Genomic DNA, 19,738 nt, shown 5'->3' with positions numbered 1-19,738 from the left:
CATTTTTCATGACTGCGGGTTTGCATCTGGATTTGTCCAGGGCGTGTTATAGGCTGAGATATTTGATGGTGAGGTTTGGGGTGGATTTGGATCTAAGTTTGTGTGGGGGGTGGGGTGAGGTCAGGCACTGTGTTTGTGGGGGTGTGAGGTTAGAGGATGAGTTTATGAACTGGGATTCCTGGGGGTGGGTTTGGGGCTGGAAGGCTGAGTAGAGAGATTCAAGTTATAGGAACGATGGGCACAAATTTGGAGAGGAAGATAAAGGACAGAATTTAACAAGGCAGAGGTGGCCGACTGCAAAGGCAGCTGGAAGTTAATGTGTCGCTACCGGCTGTCCCATTAATTAGCCAGAGGCAGTGTTTCCACCGCTCACTCAGACATAAGTCCTGCCTCGGAGAGCTGCTCGTCCATCTGATTGGCTGGCAGCTCTGTAGTCCTAGCAGCACCACCAGGAGATGAAATCGCTGCTGGGACTCCAAGGAGTCCCCAGAAACTAAGTTCCGGAGCCCAGATTGGCGTAAATACAGGGGTTTTGGAACGAGGATGGGAAGGGAGACCCAGGGCTAGTGGGGAGAGGTGATGGGAGTCGTGATGGCAGGGTCAGGTGGTGAGGGAGTACTTGGGAAGGAGGTGGGGTGGACCTTGCAGGTGGGGAGTGTCTCAATCTTGAAAGGGACCCTGTAATGAAGAAACTCTACCCCATCACCACCACCACCTCTCCTGCCTAAGGCTCAAGCGGGATGACCAACGGGGCTTCTCTAAGCCGTCCCTGAACTCCCCCTGCCTGCTGAATAATTGCAGCCGGCTGGAAAGCAACTCTTAAGTGGCCATTAATTAGCTATTTAAAAACCTCTGGAGTGAGAATGGGCCATGCTAAGCCTCACCCGCCCTTTGCCCTCCGCTGTAAAATTGAAGGCAGATTGAGGGTGGGGTGGGATGAGAAAGGGGAAAGGGCACCTGTGGAATTTTATGCCCCATGACTCCCCACACACCCTGCCCTCCTGCAAACCTAAAAATTCTAGCCGGTGCCGAGGTCCCAGGTTCGATTCCGGCTCTGGGTCACTGTCCTTGTACAGTTTGCACATTCTCCCCGTGTTTGCGTAGGTTTCGTCCCCACAAACCCAAAGATGTGCAGGGTAGGTGGATTGGCCGCCTAAATTGCCCCTTAATTGGAAAAAATGAATTGGGTACTCGAAAAAAAAATTTAGAATTTGGGTTATTTGGAGAAAGGATGGTTGTTGCAGCTTTGAAAGGTTCACTCCCTGAAGCGAGGAAGTCATTTGCAATGTCAGCTAGCATAATGGCCAGGAAGGAAATGATTTGTGAGCAGGTTAGTGGGATTGGGATCAAGGAGCAGGCTATTGGCAAGATGAACTTGGACGGGAAGATGAACTAAGAGTGAAACTACAGGGCAAGGGCATCAAAGGATGGTTTTGGGGAAACACATTCTTAGCTGCAGAAGTATGGTTATGAATGAAGAGACCAAAGATTACAAAGCTAGCAACTTGAAAGTGCAACTGTAAGCGTCTTGGAGTAAAGCTTTTATGGGGTGGACACAGAACAAGGAGAGCTTGTAAAGGAGATAAGGGAATGTGGGTGGTGAGGAGCTTTTCACAGTAACTTCATTATAGTGTTAATGTCAGCCTACTTGTGACAATAAAGATTATTATTATCAGGGATTGCCTCATCTGCAACTGAGACAGACCATGGCAATAGAGAGGGCATATGAGTTGGCAGGGTTGAAGGGATTGAATAGGAGTAGGAAATAAAGTTGAGCGAAATATATTTATTCAGCTTGGCTAAATGCCTATCTGCTTCAAAGACAAACCACAGAACTCTGTGTTGGCATGATGGTTGTATTTTCATACAGTAAATAATATGCTTGAATATTTGAGGTGGCGTATTTTGCTCCAGCTAGTTTCCGTCATCCTGTGCCATCTGGACTCGTATGGTGTGACCACTGCCCATGGCAAATGGGTTTTATGTCATGCGTTCTTCAAATTTACAAAGGACTAATCTGAATTTGATTAAATGGAAATAATCCGTGCAGTGTGCGTGTGTTTGATCCATCAGAGTTTCAAAGTTACTGAGATCAAGATTACCTCTGGGTCATGAAATGCCTCACTGAGCCTCCCTATCCCATGGATTTCCTGTGGTAATACAATAAAGTCCTCGCTAATTTCCACATGAGCTTTCCTACAAACATCTGATTGCAGTTTCAGAATAATTAGCTGCTGTCCTCCTCGGTGTCTTCCGTCATTTGAACAGATGGAAACTATTAGTCGCTTTCACAACCCACCCTCGACAAATATACTTCTTATAGTTTCTGTGTAATTGTGTTCATCTGCATGTACTTTACATAATTATTCACAATGGTATTTGGAAAATACCTAATCTAAATCTCCTTGTGGGCATGGCACAGTGACATAGTGGTTGGCACTGCAGCCTCCCGGCGTAAAGGAGCCGAATACGATTCCAGCCCCGGGTCACTGTCCGAGTGGAGTTTGTACATTCTCCCCATGTCTGTATGGGTTTCACCCCCACAACCCAAAGATGTGCAGGGTAGGTGGCTTGGCCACGCTACATTGCCCCTTAATTGAATTTCTTTCTTTTAATCCAAATCTCCTTGTTGCACCAGGCTATAGATTTCCCTTCTAAATTTTGACCATTAATATGCTGAAGGTTCTGACACATGCTGGGGCACAAGTCTCTTAGCTGGGGCTGTCTTCCAATATGTCAGAAGGGTCACCAATCTTCATTTAGAAGTATAGATAGTCGCAGTCGATGAGATATTCCACTACAGAGAGACCCACAGTTGTGTTTGAGTCTGCTGTTTATTGGTGTCGACACATGCATACCCCTGTCTGGTCACTGGACAGTAGCAGAAGACTAGCTGTGATATCTTTTCTCTTTACCCCAGGGGACGGTGATGCCACTTCAAACTTCACGGCTGTCCGAGCAGAGATCAGCTGGGTTAGGAAGGTTAATCTAGCACCATGCTGGACTATTCATCTCACAGGTTCCTTCAGATGCGCTGAATGCATTCAGTTCAGGGCAATTGTCTCCGGTTAAGCACCATGATGCCTGGGCATGTCATTACAGCCAGTGTAGGCTGCGTGTTGATAGATGTATCTATATGGACGCAATGCATAATCCCTGGGACCTCGGCAATACACAAAGTTCTACAACTCCGTCCAGTGGCTGATTGTCCATGGGAAAAATAGAATTATTTGTTTGGTCAAACTAATCATCAGCATTGAATGAATATAGCAAAGCTGCAAATTATGACAATTGGAAGGCCAACTATGAGATATTTGGGAGATTTAAAGGGCTGTAGAGTTGCATTGGATAGTTAACATTCAGGAGTTTACTGGGACAGAAACATTGGCTACCCAGTGAATTAGCAAGAGAGTGGGAGGTAGAAGTGATTGTATTGTAGTGTGCACTGAACAAGGACCTGCAGTGAATTTTAACAACGCACTTAGAACCATTTGCCAATGAGTCAGTGTGAGTGGAATGTCAGAGCAGGTAAATAGTGATGACTAATTTCCATTGATCATTGAATAAAAGTCACAAATTCAAGATACAAATTCAAGATAAAAGTATTAAAGACGAGGCTAGAAAAAAAATCTTTATTCCGATGGAGGTTAAAATGTAGAAATCAGAATGCGTGATTGCTTCCACAAGAGAGAGAATTGGTGGGAAAGAAACTATTAAAGGCGACTGGGAGCAAGCAGAATATTGGAAAAGACCAAGTAGCTGATGTGGAGATAGATACCAGTGCAACCTTGATGAGCCTTAAAACCTGTTTTGTACTGGAGCAGACTGTGATTTGATGGGGTGTTTCCCTGCTATAACATATTGTGAACGGTTTACGCGCTGTAGTAGACTGAACGGTTTCCATGTTGTCACAGGTTCTGAACGGTTTCCGCACTGTAACAAATTGTGAACAGTTTCTGCGTTGTAACAGATTGTGAATTTCTGCGCTGTAGTAGACTGTGAACGGTTTCCGCATTGTAACTGAATGGTTTCTGCGTTGTAACAGATTGTGAATTTCTGCGCTGTAGTAGACTGTGAACGGTTTCCGCATTGTAACTGAATGGTTTCTGCGTTGTAACAGATTGTGAACGGTTTCTGCATTGTAACAGATTGTGAGCGGTTTCCGCACTGTAAAAGACTGTGAACGGTTTCTGCGTCGTAACAGACTGAATGGTCTCTGCGCTGTAACAGATTGTGAACGGTTCCCACGCTGTAACAGATTGTGAACAGTTTCCAAGCTGTAACAGACTGAACGGTTTCTGCATTGTAACAGATTGTAAACGGTTTCCAAGCTGTAACAGACTGAACGGTTTCCACGCTGTAACAGATTGTAAACGGTTTCCAAGCTGTAACAGACTGAGCGGTTTCCACGCTATAACAGACTGAACGGTTTCCACGCTGTAACAGACTGAACGGTTTCCACGCTGTAACAGACTGAACGGTTTCCACGCTGTAACAGACTGAACGGTTTCCACGCTGTAACAGACTGAACGGTTTCCACGCTGTAACAGACGGAACGGTTTCCACGCTGTAACAGACTGAACGGTTTCCACGCTGTAACAGACTGAACGGTTTCCACGCTGTAACAGACTGAACGGTTTCCACGCTGTAACAGACTGAACGGTTTCCACGCTGTAACAGACTGAACGGTTTCCACGCTGTAACAGACTGAACGGTTTCCACGCTGTAACAGACTGAACGGTTTCCACGCTGTAACAGACTGAACGGTTTCCACGCTGTAACAGACTGAACGGTTTCCAAGCTGTAACAGACTGAACGGTTTCCACGCTGTAACAGACTGAACGGTTTCCACGCTGTAACAGACTGAACGGTTTCCACGCTGTAACAGACTGAACGGTTTCCACGCTGTAACAGACTGAACGGTTTCCACGCTGTAACAGACGGAATGGTTTCCACGCTGTAACAGACTGAATGGTTTCCACGCTGTAACAGACTGAACGGTTTCCACGCTGTAACAGACTGAACGGTTTCCACGCTGTAACAGACTGAACGGTTTCCACGCTGTAACAGACTGAACGGTTTCCACGCTGTAACAGACTGAACGGTTTCCACGCTGTAACAGACTGAACGGTTTCCACGCTGTAACAGACTGAACGGTTTCCACGCTGTAACAGACTGATGGCCTATTTCTCTGTTATTACATTGCGCCCATGGCCAGTTGATTGTGTAACTCAATATTTGAGGGTTTTTAAAAAAATAGATTTTTTTTCCCCCTGTGATGTTTCGTTCTTTTGGTTTCTCCTTTATTTATGATCTAAAGTTAATTTAATTCAGAGAACAGGTCCACCTTGTTTTAGTACAGATCGATCCCAGCTCAAACATGTCTACATCAGGCACGCAAGGAAAGGGACAAAACTATTCAAGTCAAATGCAAGTATTGTCTGTATATGTGTTTCACACTTTTTTAGATTTAAGGTATATATTTAAATTGTCTGCATTTCAACCATTCCCAAAGGAAAACGTTTCTTAGACGTTTTATTCAGATTGACTATCATCTGGCTGTCAGTGGAGAGAAGATCCACAGGGACCCTTGTGGATAGTAGAAATGCCATATCCACTTCAGTTTACAATGAAACTTTAATCATTATTTTGTAATGGCTATTTAAGCTGTTACTGAAATCCCAGGCTCTGTAATTCTTCCTTCCTTTTTTGATTTTCTGGCTATTTACAGCCTCAGCCTAGAGATGAATGCTACCCTCCGAAGTTGAAGACAATCATTTGATTGTGTGTGAGAGATTCACTACTAGTCACAATACAGCCATTAGGGTTTGCCCTCTGGCCTCGCTAATAATGACCAAGGTATTGAGCGGGGCAAAGATGTGTTAGGGAAAGATTGATTCTCTGAGAAAGAGGTTCGAGCCCAGGCAATGTGCCTGGAATAAAAATCCAAAAACAAGATGAATTTTCTTTCCTGAGAACAATGGCGCAGCAAAGTGACAGGGTTATAGAAACATTTAAAATTATGAAGGGAATAGATAGGATAGATGCGGACAGGTTGCTTCCACTGGCGGGTGAAAGCAGAACTAGGGGACATAGCCTCAAAATAAGGGGAAGTAGATTTAGGACTGAGTTTAGGAGGAACTTCTTCACCCAAAGGGTTGTGAATCTATGGAATTCCTTGCCCGGTGAAGCAGTTGAGGCTGCTTCATTAAATGTTTTTAAGGTAAAGATAGATAGTTTTTTGAAGAATAAAGGGATTAAGGGTTATGGTGTTCGGGCCGGAAAGTGGAGCTGAGTCCACAAAAGATCAGCCATGATCTCATTGAATGGCGGAGCAGGCTCGAGGGGCCAGATGGCCTACTCCTGCTCCTAGTTCTCAGGTTCTTATGTTAGCACTGCTGCCTCACAGCATCAGAGGCCCGGGTTCGATTCCGACCTTGAGTGACTGTGTGGAGTCTGCACATTCTTCTCGTATCTGCGTGTATTTCCTCCGGTGTAGCCACCTGGGGTGGCCACGTCCCGATTCCAAAATGGACATTCACAAAGAGTACAGGGAAAATTGGACAGTACTAGAAAAACAAGCAGGTGCAAGGTTTGCCTGTGGATTGGAACTTGCAGATCCCAGACAGAACTGATACTACAAGCCATTAGCATAGCAATGAGCTATCTCCGGGGACAAAAGAGAAACATTTAAGCAATCAGTACCAGGGCAGACTCCCCGGCGCCAGTGGAGACTAAGACAAAGGCAGGCCAACGGTTACCTAGGCCCGTTCAGCGATCGAGGAACGACCCCTTTATTGGAGAGAATCGATACAAATGATTGGGACATGGTCCAATTAATTGGGACCAAGTCCAGGATCCGCCCAGAAAGGCACGAAACCCTTTGGGGTATAAAACAGAGTCCCCAAGGTCAGAGCGCTCTTTTAAGAACTCTTGAACTCGTCTTCTTCACCTTGGTCTTTGGCTCTCAGTGACGAGAGGCCCGCCAAGCACCAGCCAAGTAAGTCTAAGGTCAATGCACGCTCCTAGCTACTATTCTATACCAGTTCGAAGCCAGCAGCATCAGAACCGGACAACGCCCATTGTTCCTCTGACTGAGTGGGCGCCCGAAGCTAAGTATAGGCTTTTAGTAGTAGTTGTAGTTTAGTGACTAGAGTTTGTGCATGAGTAATAATTGACTGTGTGTGTAAAATAAATGTGCATTGATTTCAAACTTACTAACTGGTGTATCGAGTCATTGATCAGTATTCGGTTTTGAACCCTGTGGTGGTATCAGAAAGATACCTGGCAACTCTTGAGCAAAGGTAATTAAAACAGAGTAAATTAAGGAAAGCATAACGAGCAACACCGGGTACTACGGTTTGCTCCCACGGTCCAAAGATGAGCAGGTTAGCTCGATTGGCCATGCTAAATTATCCTTAGTACCCAAAGATGTGCAAGTTAGGTGGTGTTACAGGGTTATGGGGATAGGACAGGGGAGTGGGCCTCGGGAGGCTGCTCTTTCACAGGGTCAGTGCAGACTCGATGGACTGAATAGCCTCCTGCATTGTAGGGATTCTTTGGATCAATGGATATGGATCTATGGATCTCTTAAAAGGGACTAAGGAATTTAGTGATTGGTATGTACTAGAAGAGGAGCAGCCTCCAAGTTGACAGTAGCAAGTTACTGAGTTCCTAATGTTGGTTTGACTGTAGACAGTGAATGGCAGGCTGAATCTCCTGGGGTTACTGACTAAGATCTGGGCAGGTCATCTTGCTGTAGTCTGCTGGGGAATGATATCTGTTATTGAATGGCAGGGAGTTGAGTCATATATAAGGGATTGAGACAGAATTTTAAAGGGAAAAACATTGATGGCATGTCTTACTAACCTGGCCACCTACAGCTATGAGTGCGCTGTTAGCATCCATATTCCAGCTAGCCTGAGCTAATGTAGAGCAAAGAATTTGAGGACGAGCTCCAGCATGCAGATTACATTGATCCCAGGAATGCTGCAGTGATTAAACTGAGTCAGGGCTCGGTCATTCTTCAGTGCTCTGCATATTGCTTTTGGTGACAGTATATAATGCCCTCTTGTCTTTGCTAACCCACTGGGTACAGCGTTGAGCACATAAGAAGCTGTAAAACACAGAGGAAATACTGTCATTGATCAGTGAGGGAGATTGATTCCAAACCCATTTTCTTAATGTAGCTGTTATTTTTAGCGTTAAATAGCAGAACAGATGGACTTTTAGAAACAGGGAAAAGCCATCTGGTGGGACAAGTCAGACTATTGCACATGGATCAGTCTCAACCACTCACGTTTTGCATCACAAACAAATTTAACTCTCCCTTGATCCCATTTACACTGTTATCTTTAATTTCCTTCTTCAGTAACTGAAACTCACAGCTCAATTCACATTTGATGCAAATTTCTGACACATTACTCCCATGATGTTGTGCATGAAAATAAGCTGTGATTTGAACCGGACTGAGTTCCACTTGGTGAGAGTTGGGTTACCCAAGTTGAGTTGCCAATGGAAATGGCTGAGCCATTAATAATTTTTCATGATCTTGTTCCCCTTCCTCACTCTGAACCCAGTGATGTACTGTGAAGTCCTATCGTCATGCTTCATGGGTAGGTATGAACTGCTTCCCTATAGGCACCGGCCAGTAAGATCCAGTGGGCATCTGACTTGGTGCAACAGGCAATGTAGGCGAAAAGTGCCATTGTTGAGCTGTAAAACCCAGGATCAATTTTAACCTCACCTGCCCTGTGGACACTTCAGATTCACGGGTGGGGTGCAACATTCACAGCTTGTGTAGAAGGTGAGCAGTTAAAATCAAGCATTTTCTTTACTCTCTGGGCACTCCACCCTCATTGCGCCATCCTAACCTGCAGTTAGATGAGGAGAGAAATGCAGGGTTAACCTTTCAAGTTGATGACTGGTGTTCTGACAGAAGGCGATGGACCCGTAACATTTTTTTTGAAGTATTTTTATTCAAAATGTTTAATATTTTAAAATTTATAGCACATAACAGTAAAACATAAAACCAACACTAAACCCCAAGACCCCCCCCCCCCCCCCCGTAGCTGACGATAACCAGTTCCTTGAAATGTAGTATAAACAAACTTCATCTCTTATAGAACCCCTCATTCACACCACCCCCCCCCACCCCCCGTCAGAGCAAACATCACCAGCCAACCCCCCACTATCCCTTTCCAACTCCTTGACGTTCGAAGCGCCATTGCCAATGGCTCTTATCACCAAGGTGAAACAAAACAGGCATAGTGGGCATCCCTGCCTTGCCCCTCGATGCAATCCAGGATACCCCAAACCCACCTAATTCGTCGTAACGCTCACTGGACCCAATCCACAGACCGCTGCCCAAACCCGAGCCATCCCAGTATTTCCCACAGATATTCCAAGTGCAAGAACACCATTAAATTCCCCAGCCACACCGAGGCACTGGGTGGAGGAATTGACTCCCTCAGTGTACCTGAACAGGCGCCGGAATGTGGAAACTCAAGGATTTTCACATTAACTTAATTGCAGTGTTAATGTAAGCCTACTTGTGACAATAATAAAGATTATTCTTATAAAATTTCTGTCAAGGCCCCAACAATTTCTTCCCTTGCCTCCTTCAGTATTCCCAGTCCCCCAGCCTCCGCGCATTCAACGTCATCCCTCGGACCAGGGGTGTCTCACCCCACGCATTCCCCTCCGAACCATCATAGCAGCTATTCCTGGGCTCGCCCAACAGATGGGACCCAGCCCTAGCCCTGAATTCCTAACAACTGACATTTGAAAGCCACCCACATGCCAGATGTTTATTTACCCTCAAATATTCATCCCCAATCTAGATTCTTCAGTTCCTGCCTAATATTTTTATAATTAGCCTTCCCCCAATTTAGCACCTTCACCCGAGGATTGCTCTTATCTTTAATAAGAGTAGTAAGGGCGTGGAATGCCCTGCCTGCAACAGTAGTGGACTCGCCAACATTAAGGGCATTTAATTGTCATTGGATAAACATATGGATGATAATGGAATAGTGTTGATGGGCTTTAGAGTGGTTTCACAGGTCGGCGCAACATCGAGGGCCGAAGGGCCTGCACTGCGCTGTTATGTTCTATGTTAATCAACAGTACCTTAAAACTTACTGAATTATGGTCACTGTTCCCAAACTGCTCTCCTACTGCAATTTCGGTCACCTGGCTGGGCTCATTCCCCAGTTCCAGGTCCAGTACTGACCCTGCCTTGGTTGGACTATTTACATATTGTTTGAAGCCCTCCTGGATGCTCCTTACAAACTCTGCCCCATCCAAGCCCCTATCACTATGCGCGTCCCAGTCAATATAGGGGAAGTTAAAATCACCCACCGCAACAACCCTGTTGCTTTTACACATTTCCAGAATCTGCCTACATATCTGTTCCTCTATCTCCCGCTGGCAACATTGTGACTGCGCCCTTCCTATTCCTGAACTCTACCCATATTGCCTCGCTGCACGAGCCCTCTGAGGTGTCCTCCCGTAGCACAGATGTGGTATACTCCTTAACCGGTAGTGTATCTCCCCAAACCTTTCACGTCCCCCGCTATCCTGCCTGAAACATCTAAAGACGGAATGTTAGCTGCCAATCCTGTCACTCCCTCAACCAAGTCTCAGTAATGGCACAGTTCCAAGTACTAACCAAGTACTAAGTACATCTGCCTTACCTGTTATACTTCTCGCATTGAAACAAATGCACTTCAGACCACCAGTTCTGCTGTGTTCAGCAACATCTCCCTGTCTGCTCTTCCTCTGTGTCTTACTGACCCTATTCTCTAGTTCCCCCTTAGTTATTCCACCTTCTGAGCTATTGCTCCGGTTCCCACCCACACTCTCCTCCAACCCTGCCCGCTCCTCTTCTCCTACTTCAGGACACTCCAAACTCCCCCCAAATTCCCTCATGCCTGACTTATCCTCCAGAGGCTCTGACTTATACAAATTCTTATCGAACTCCTAAAATGCATTGTTCACCTGCTTCGATGCCACCACCAGCTCCCCTGTCCCATCCCAGACCCGAATAATCTCTCCCGCCGCCGCCTGCCAGCGGAGCTGGCCTTCCCCCATACTCGTAAAGGGGCCCCATCGCCTGCCTCAGCTACCGAACTGCTTTTCCTATGGACAGAAGATCAAACCTCGCCTGTAATTCCTTCCTCCTCACCAGAAGATCCTCCGCATACCTTCCATCCACCTTCAGAATTTCACCTCCCGAAGGTGATAGGTGAAGATCAGACGGGGTTCGTGAGAGGGAGGCAGATCTTTTCAAACATTAGAAGGATATTGAACATCATTATGGCACCGGCAGAAGGGAAGGAAACAGAGGAAGTTGTGGTATTGGACGCTGAGAAGGTGTTCGACCGGGTAGAATGGGGGTACTTTATGGCAGTTCTGGAGCGGTTTGGGATTGGATCAAGATTTGTGAACTGGGTAAAGCTATATAAGGAGCCGAGGGCGAGTGTCCGCACAAATAACATCAGCTCGAGATACTTTTCTCTCCACCGTGGGACTAGACAGGGATGGCCTATGTCCCCCCTGCTGTTTGCACTTGCGATTGAGCGGTTGCCCATCACATTAAGAAGTTCGGGAGTGTGGAAAGGAATACTGCGGGGGGGGGGGGGGGGGGGGGGGGGGGGATAGAGCATAGGGTGTCCTTGTATGCCGATGACTTGCTGTTATACGTGTCGGAACCGAGTGTGTCGATAGGAGGAATATTGGAGCTGCTTCAAGTGTTTGGGTCTTTCTTGGGGTACAAACTAAATCTAGACAAGGGTGAGTATTTTGTGGTGTCTCGGCCGGGGGTGGGAGCAGAGGTGGGGGGGGCTGCCATTCCGTAGGGCAGGGACTCACTTTAGGTACCTGGGGGTGCAGGTTGCCCGGGAGTGGGGGGGGGGGGGGGGGGGCTCCGCAGGTACAACATTTCTAGTTTGGTGGGGAGAGTGAAAGCTGATCTGGCAAGGTGGGATGGTCTCCCTCTGTCACTGGCGGGTTGGGTACAGGTGGTTAAAATGAACGTGTTGCCGCGATTTCTGTTTATTTTTCAATGTCTGCTGATTTTCCTGCCAAAGGCTTTTTTCAGAGAGATTGAGGGAAGGATTACGCCGTTTTTATGGGGAGGAAGGTGGCCAGAGTTAGAAAGGTGCTACTACAGAGGGGAAGGCAGGCAGGGGATTTGGGTCTTCCGAACCTGATGTATTACTACTGGGCAGCGAATGTGGAGAAGGTGCGGAGCTGAGTAAGTGGGGTGGATTCCCAGTGGGTCAGAATGGAGGAGAGTTTGTGCAGGGGGTCGGGATTGAAAGCACCAGCAACAGCACTGCTCCCGATAGCCCCGGGGAAATACTCAGGGAGTCCGGTAATAATAGCTTCATTGAGAATTTGGAGGCAGTTTCGCCAACACTTCGGGTTGGGGGCAGGGTCAAGGGAAATGCCGATTCAGGGAACCACAGATTTGATCCAGGGAGGTGGGATGGAAATTTTTGGAAATGGGAGGAGTAGGGGATTAAGACTCTGAAAGATTTGTTTCTTAGGGGTCGGTTTGCAGGATTGAAGGAGCTGGAAGCGAAGTATGGGCTGGAGCAGGGGGAAATGTTTAGATACATGCAGGTTCGGGATTTTGCCAGAAAGGAGATACAGAACTTCCCGGAGGAACAGGTGTTATTGATAGGGGGACTGGAGAAGGGGTTAGTGTCAGCGGTTTACGGAGCTATTTTGGAAGAGGAGAAGGCACCACTGGAAGGGATCAAAGCAAACCTGTCCACCCCCCACGGCGCTTCCGAGCCAGCTGACCCATGCTGACTCGATAGCTCCCACCCCTGGGACCAAGCAGTCTGTCTCCCTGTTCTACTCTCCTCTCTCCCCCCACATGAATAAACATTTTAAAAGCATCACATTCCCCAGTAAACAAACAACAGAAAACAAAACAGTGAAGAAACAATCACTTTAGAAAAATAGTCACCCAAAAAGCAGAACTAAATTCAAAGCCCATCCCCCCCAACAAGGTCCCTGCAAGACAGATCAACCTTTAACCATCCACACAGGCCATTATTTCACATAGAGCTACTTAAATTTATATAATCCAGCACCACAAATCGCTGCCACAGTACTTCTCCAAGGCATAAGTGTCTTTTAATTCGCCTTCAGCTTCATTTCTTTAATAAAGGTCAATACTTCGTCTCGTGTTTCAAAGTAGAAGTCCCGTTCTTCATGTGTGACCCACAGGCGGGCTGGGTACAGCATCCCAAACTTCACCCCCTTCTTAAAGAGGGTCGTTTTTGCCCGATTGAGCCCAGCTCGCCTCTTGGCCAAATCCGCTCCCAGGTCCTGATAAATGCGCAACTCACAGTTCTCCCACTTGCTGCTCCGTTCCTTCTTGGCCCACCGCAAAACGTGTTCCTTGTCCATGAAACGGTGAAAACGTACCACCTTGTCCCTCGGCGGTTCGTTCACCCTGGGCTTCCTCGCTCGGGCTCTGTGCGCTCTGTCCAATTCCAGGGGCCGAGGGAACGCCCCAACCCCCATCAACTTCTCCAACATGTCTGTCACATAGGCCCTCGCATCTGATCCCTCACTGCCTTCCGGGAGGCCAACAATTCTGAGATTCTGCCTCCTGGACCTATTCTCCAGGTCCTCCAGCTTCTCCTGCATTCTTTCCTGGCGGTCATACATCATCCCCACCTTGGTTTCCAGCACGGTTAGGTACTCCTCGTGCAGGGACAACTTTTGTTCGACCTCCTGGATCGCTCTCCCGTGGGTTTCCTGATTCTGAACCACTTGATCAATCAAAGCCTTAATTGGGTCCAGCATGTCCTCCTTCAGTTTGGTGAAGCAATCCTCGAAAAACTTCACCAGCTGCTCCGTCGACCACTTCCTTGCCCTCCACCATGGTGTCCTGTGTTACCAGCTCTGCTTGCATCTCCCTTATCGGATTTTGTCGTCTCATACGGACACTTCTAGTCTAATTCTCCATACACCGGGGGGGGTTTCTCCTTAATGTCTCACTCTTCACTGCTGTATCCCATAAAATCCCCCCCAAAAAACGGGGGAGAAAAGGCCCAAAAGTCCATTCCAGGCGGGAGCTATCAAATGTGCGACCTACCCCTCCATATCTGTCACCGGAAGTCTCGTTTCCAACAACTGTTAGTGTACAATAATATCTTTGCCTGACATTATGCTCTTCTCATTTTAAAATGTGCATTTTGTTTCTGCTGATGTCTTCAGGAGTGGGCCTGGTGACGTCTTGCCACATCTATTACATTTGGGAATGGTCCTTTTGAATCAGAAAGGCCTCACCATTTCCTCGTCATGAGTTTTACAAGCACGAGAAGGAAAGTCGTGGGATAGACGAGTTTTGCAAGCGTTCTCATCGGCTTCTTAGCAAAAGCAGTGGACACCTCCCAGAGGGATTCCCAGAGCAATCAGTTACACCACTTAATTCCTGGGAAAATGCTGAACACCATTTTCACACCAGATATTACTGGCTACTGTTCTTCTTACTAATAAAGAAATCTCATCCAACAGAATATTGTGTCTTTCCGAACACAGCATTTCCATTTTGTTCAAGGTATTTTTCACAGAAAGGCAGAAGTGATCTGCAGGTAATGGCTTTTGCCATGGCCTCTCCTAGATTTGCTTGCTCTTTCAGTTTGTTTTCTCTGTTTAATACTGTAAATGATCCAACAGCCTTTACTAGAAGTGTTCTTGCAAGATTATGTGTGTGTGTGGTCATAATGTCCTCTTTCAAATCAGACAGGTTTCAATGCAAAGAATGAAAGAAATCAATTCTTTCACATCCTTATTTACAAAACACAGCACATTTGGAGTACTGTGTGCAGTTCTGGTCGCCTCATTTTAGGAAGGATGTGGAAGCTTTGGAAAAGGTGCAAAGGAGATTTACCAGGATGTTGCCTGGAATGGGGAGTAGGTCTTACAAGGAAAGATTGAGGGTGCTAGGCCTTTTCTCATTAGAACGGAGAAGGATGAGGGGAGACTTGATAGAGGTTTATAAGATGATATGGGGAATAGATAGACTAGACAGTCAGAGACTTTTTCCCGCGAGTGGAACAAACCATTACAAGGGGACATAAATTTAAGGTGAATGGTGGAAGAAAAAAGGGGGGATGTCAGAGGTAGGTTCTTTCCCCAGAGAGTAGTGGGGGGGATGGAATGCACTGCCTGTGGAAGTAGTTGAGTCGGAAACATTAGGGACATTCAAGCGACTATTGGATAGGTCCATGGATTACGGTAGAATGATGGGGTGTAGATTAATTTGTTCTTAATCTAGGACAAAAGTTCGGCACAACATCGTGGGCCGAAGGGCCTGTTCTGTGCTCTATTTTTCTATGTTCTATGTTCATTTTACAACCTTTTCTATCTGCATCGAGCATGTATTTGACATAAAACAGAAAATGCTGGAAATATTCAGCCGGTCTGGCAGCAACTGAGGAAGGAAAAGCAGAGTTAATGTTTCTGGTCAAAGACCTTTCTTCAGAACTGGGATGTATTTGATCCCTTAGTTCATTCTGTTCATCCACACCCTTTAGTGTCTAATCATGAAGTGTGCATACTACTGATCCCTTGTATTTCCTCCCAAAATATGTTTACCTCAGACTCATCCATTTACTCATCCCTGCCTTACAGTTCTTCTCGCTGTTAGCCAGATCTCCTTTCCTGTCAAGAGTATACTTTGAAATTGTGTTCCTTATACTCAAATACAATTTTTCCCAACAAATCTCCTGTGAGACTCTTTATGAAAATGAAATGAAAATCGCTTATTGTCATGAGTAGACTTCAATGAAGTTACTGTGAAAAGCCCCTCGTCGCCACATTCCGGCGCCTGTTCGGGGAGGCTGGTACGGGAATTGAACCGTGCTGCTGGCCTGCCTTAAAGAATTAATGTCATCAAATTAGACTCCCCTGAGCGGCATGGTGGCTCAGTGGTTAGCTCTGCTGCCTCATGGCGCCAAGGACCCGGGTTCGATCCCGGTCCCGGGTCATTGTCCGTGTGGAGTTTGCACATTCTTATCGCGTGTGCGTGGGTCTCACCACCACAACCCAAAGATGTGCAGGGTAGATGGATATGGCCACACTAAATTGATCCTTAATTGGAAAAATCTAAAGAATAATTAGACTCCCCTTTACAAATCAATGCTATCTACTGTTAATTCATCCATGTATTTCCAAACACTCACTAATTTTACGTTTAGTTATGGATTTTAAGAGTCTATCCCAGATGTTAGGCTGTCTTGATCTGGAATTAATCTGGCCATCTTTTCCCTTTTTGAAGGAAACTTTCATCAACGCCTTGCATACTTAAGGAGAGATACTAGGACCTCTGTTCTCACTTCCTTTCAGCAGCGAGGGTGCAGCCATCAGGGTGGCAGCACGGTAGCACAAGTGGATAGCACTGTGGCTTCACAGCGCCAGGGTCCCAGGTTTGATTCCCCGTTGGGTCACTGTTTGTGCGTAGTCTGCACTTTCTCCCCATGTCTGCATGGGTTTCCTCCGGATGCTCCGGTTTCCTCCCACAGTCCAAAGACTTGCAGGTTAGGTGGATTGGCCATGATAAATTGCCCTTCGTGACCAAAAAGATTATATGGGGTTATTGGGTTGCGGGGACAGGGCGGATGTGAGGGCTTACGTGGGTCGGCGCAGACTCGATGGGCCGAATGGCCGCCTTCTGTTCTGTGTTCTAACTCAATGGCTGATCCATTCAGAGTTCTAACATATTCAGAACCAATTTCTATTCGATTGACTCTAATAATTGTTCATACCTTGTCTAGTAAATCTACACATCCAACATCATCTGTAACTTAAAAGAAATTAATGTAAAGTTTTTGTTTAAGTCCCCTCCCATGCCAATCATCTCCTCCCCCCCCCCCCCCCCCCCCCCTCAGTCCCTGGAGCTTTTCACTTTTTAACTCTCTTTGATCTGCCTTTCTACCTTTCACCATTTTTTCCATGTTCCTCGTGGTTTATTTTAGTATTGATGTGGAGATGCCAGCGTTGGACTGGGGTGGGCACAGTAAGAAGTCTTACAACACCAGGTTAAAGTCCAACATTTTTGTTTCTAATCATTAGCTTCCAGAGTGCAGCTCTTTCCTCAAGTGAATCTTAGTAGTCATGGCTAGGCTACTTTATCATGTGCCTCCCTTTTAATCTCACAGGAGAGAACAGGAGGGAGATAGACAACCTAGTGGAGTGGTGCAATGCCAACAATCTATCCCTCAATGCCAGCAAAACTAAAGAGCCTGTCATTGACTTCAGGACGCAAAGTACTGTTCACACCCCTGTCTGCATCAACAGGGCTGAGGTGGAGATGGTTGACAGCTTCAAATTCCTAGGTGTGCACATCACCAAAAATCTGTCCTGTTCCACCCCGCCGACGCTATCACCAAGAAAGCACAACAGCACCTATGCTTCCTCAGGAAACTAAGGAAATTCGGCATGTCCACACTGACTCTTACCAACTTTTACAGATGCACCATAGAAAGCATCATAGCCTAGTATGGCAACTGCTCGGCCCCAAGACCACAAGAAACTTCAGAGCCATGAACACAGCCCAGTCCATCCGACGAACCTGCCTCCCATCCATTGACTCTGTCTATACCTCCCGCTGCCATGGGAAAGCAGGTAGCATAATCAAAGACCCCTCCCATCCGGCTTCTAACTTCTTCCATCGGGCAGGAGATACAAAAGTCTGAGAACACACACGAACAGATACAAAAACAGTTTCTTCCCCGCTGTTACCAGACTCCTAAACGACCCTCTTATGGACTGACCTGATTAATACTCCACTCCTGTATGCTTCACACAATACCGGTGTCAATGTATTTACATTGTGTACCTTGTGTTGCCCTATTATGTATTTCCATTTTTATTTTATTTTCTTCTCATGTATTAAATGATCTGTTTGAACTGCTCCAGAGAAATACTTTTCACTGTACCTTTGTATGAATCCTCAATCCAATCCAAGACTAGTTTTGATCTTTATTTATTTCTTCCCCTCTGTTCTTTAATGCCCCTTCAGAATATATTTTGGGTGAGATCTGTTCATGCCAGCCAGATTTTCTGGTCCCGCCGACAGCACATCCCTGCCGCTAGCTCCCCGGTGGTATGGGGTGGTTTCAATGGGATATCCCTTTGACAGCAGCGAGACCAGAAGGTCCCAAAGGCAGGCCGTCTCCCGCTGCCGCAAAACACGCTACGCGGGGAGGCCAGAGAATCTCGTCCATTATCTTAGCCATTCCTTCTCGTGTTTAAAAATTCTCCATTGACAATTTGTCATCTAACTATTCTACTGGGTTAATTTGGAACAGACCATTTCTACCTTTCAACAGCCCAGTATGTTGATTATTGACACTTTCGCCTCTTCTAGTCTTAAATGTCGTGGTCAAAAATTCCCTATTGTTTGCTTTTTGTCTTGGGTTATTCATCCCACCTGATTTCCCAGAAATAAATGGCTATGATCTATATGGTTATAGTTACCCCTGTGCATGGCCTCACTGTCAGGACCTGGCCTGTCAGGTTTATATTAGATTGGTTGACAACGGTCTACTTTGTAAGTAATGCTCTGGTGGTTTAAACTCATTATAGTGCAGTCTGTTGCTTATAATTTCTGTGTTCTGTCTTTATCAAAATTTAGATAAATAGTAGAACAAGACAGATTTTTCTGTTTTTAATCAAAATTTAGATGATGAGTAGTACAAAACAAGACCGATTTTAAAAACATATTTTCTCAAAGAATAATCTCTCCGCCCAGGAATGGAGACAAGCGGATTGAGATCATACAATGAAAGTGCAACTGGATCCTACAATTGGGAGGTTTAAATGTGCCAGAGGGATGGACTTGGATGGAAAGTTAATGTATCAGAGGAATGGGTTGAGTGGTCTTTTGTGCTCTTGTCTTTACTAGTTTGTTGTGCTGACTCTATTTGCATTCACTCCATTTATTGGTTTTATCTCTGCAGGCACGTGTAAATTGGATTTCCCTGATGCAAACAAACTTTATTCCTTCCAGCTGAATGTCATGCCAGGTAATCTTTACTAACCTGATTATTGAATTGCTTGACCGTGGTCGAGAAACCATTAAAACCGCATGAATTTTGTGGTGTTATTGCGGAACAAATCCTGGCCCGTGTGTTCGAGCAGCAATTAGCCTGCTTTGCTGCCATAAATTATGCTGTAAGTCATGGTGCATAATTGAAAAGGGAAGCTGATTTATTCAAGATAATAGAACTTACACCATCGATTCCGAAGGTTGTGGATTCAAGCTCTACTCCAGAGACTTCTGCACATAAAACTAGGCAGATACTCTCCATGCAGTACTGAGGGACTGCCACACTGTCAGAGAGGCCGTCTTTCAGATGAGACATTAAAGCAAGCCCCATCTTCCCGCTCGGGTGGATGTAAACAATCCCTTGACAGTACCGAAAAAAAAACACGGGGGTTCTCCTGATATCCAGGCCAATGTTTATGCCTCAACACCACGACAAATTGAATAATGATTGCATTTCAAAAGATGACGGCTGTAAAAACGTTATGGTGCGTTCTGGTATTTTGAAAGTTGCTACACAGTTGTGAGTTCTTCTTTTGGTAAACCCTTTTTGAAAAGACTCTTGATAGTTAAATGTGCTGCCAAAACTTTGTGTTTGTATCCCAATTTTACACTGGTTTGCTGATTTCAGGCTGTGACAGTCTGGACACAACATTCTCTGGT

General features: G+C 45.9%; 1 protein-coding gene across 5 annotated transcripts in view; it reads left to right on the top strand.

Annotated features, from left to right (window-relative positions):
• Window positions 1–19,738, top strand: part of ube2f (ubiquitin-conjugating enzyme E2F (putative)) — a 238,460-nt gene that overhangs the window by 109,438 nt on the left and 109,284 nt on the right. For all 5 annotated transcript variants that reach the window (XM_038787937.1, XM_038787936.1, XM_038787935.1 and 2 more), the window contains one exon: window positions 18,990–19,055. In XM_038787937.1, the coding sequence (XP_038643865.1) occupies window positions 18,990–19,055 (66 nt within the window). The remainder of the gene's footprint in view (window positions 1–18,989; window positions 19,056–19,738) is intronic.

This window comes from Scyliorhinus canicula, chromosome 2 (assembly GCF_902713615.1).
Source record: "Scyliorhinus canicula chromosome 2, sScyCan1.1, whole genome shotgun sequence".
Taxonomy (NCBI): Eukaryota; Metazoa; Chordata; class Chondrichthyes; order Carcharhiniformes; family Scyliorhinidae; genus Scyliorhinus; species Scyliorhinus canicula.
Note: the sequence above shows the minus strand (reverse complement) of the source record. Positions and strands in the feature narration are given on the sequence as shown.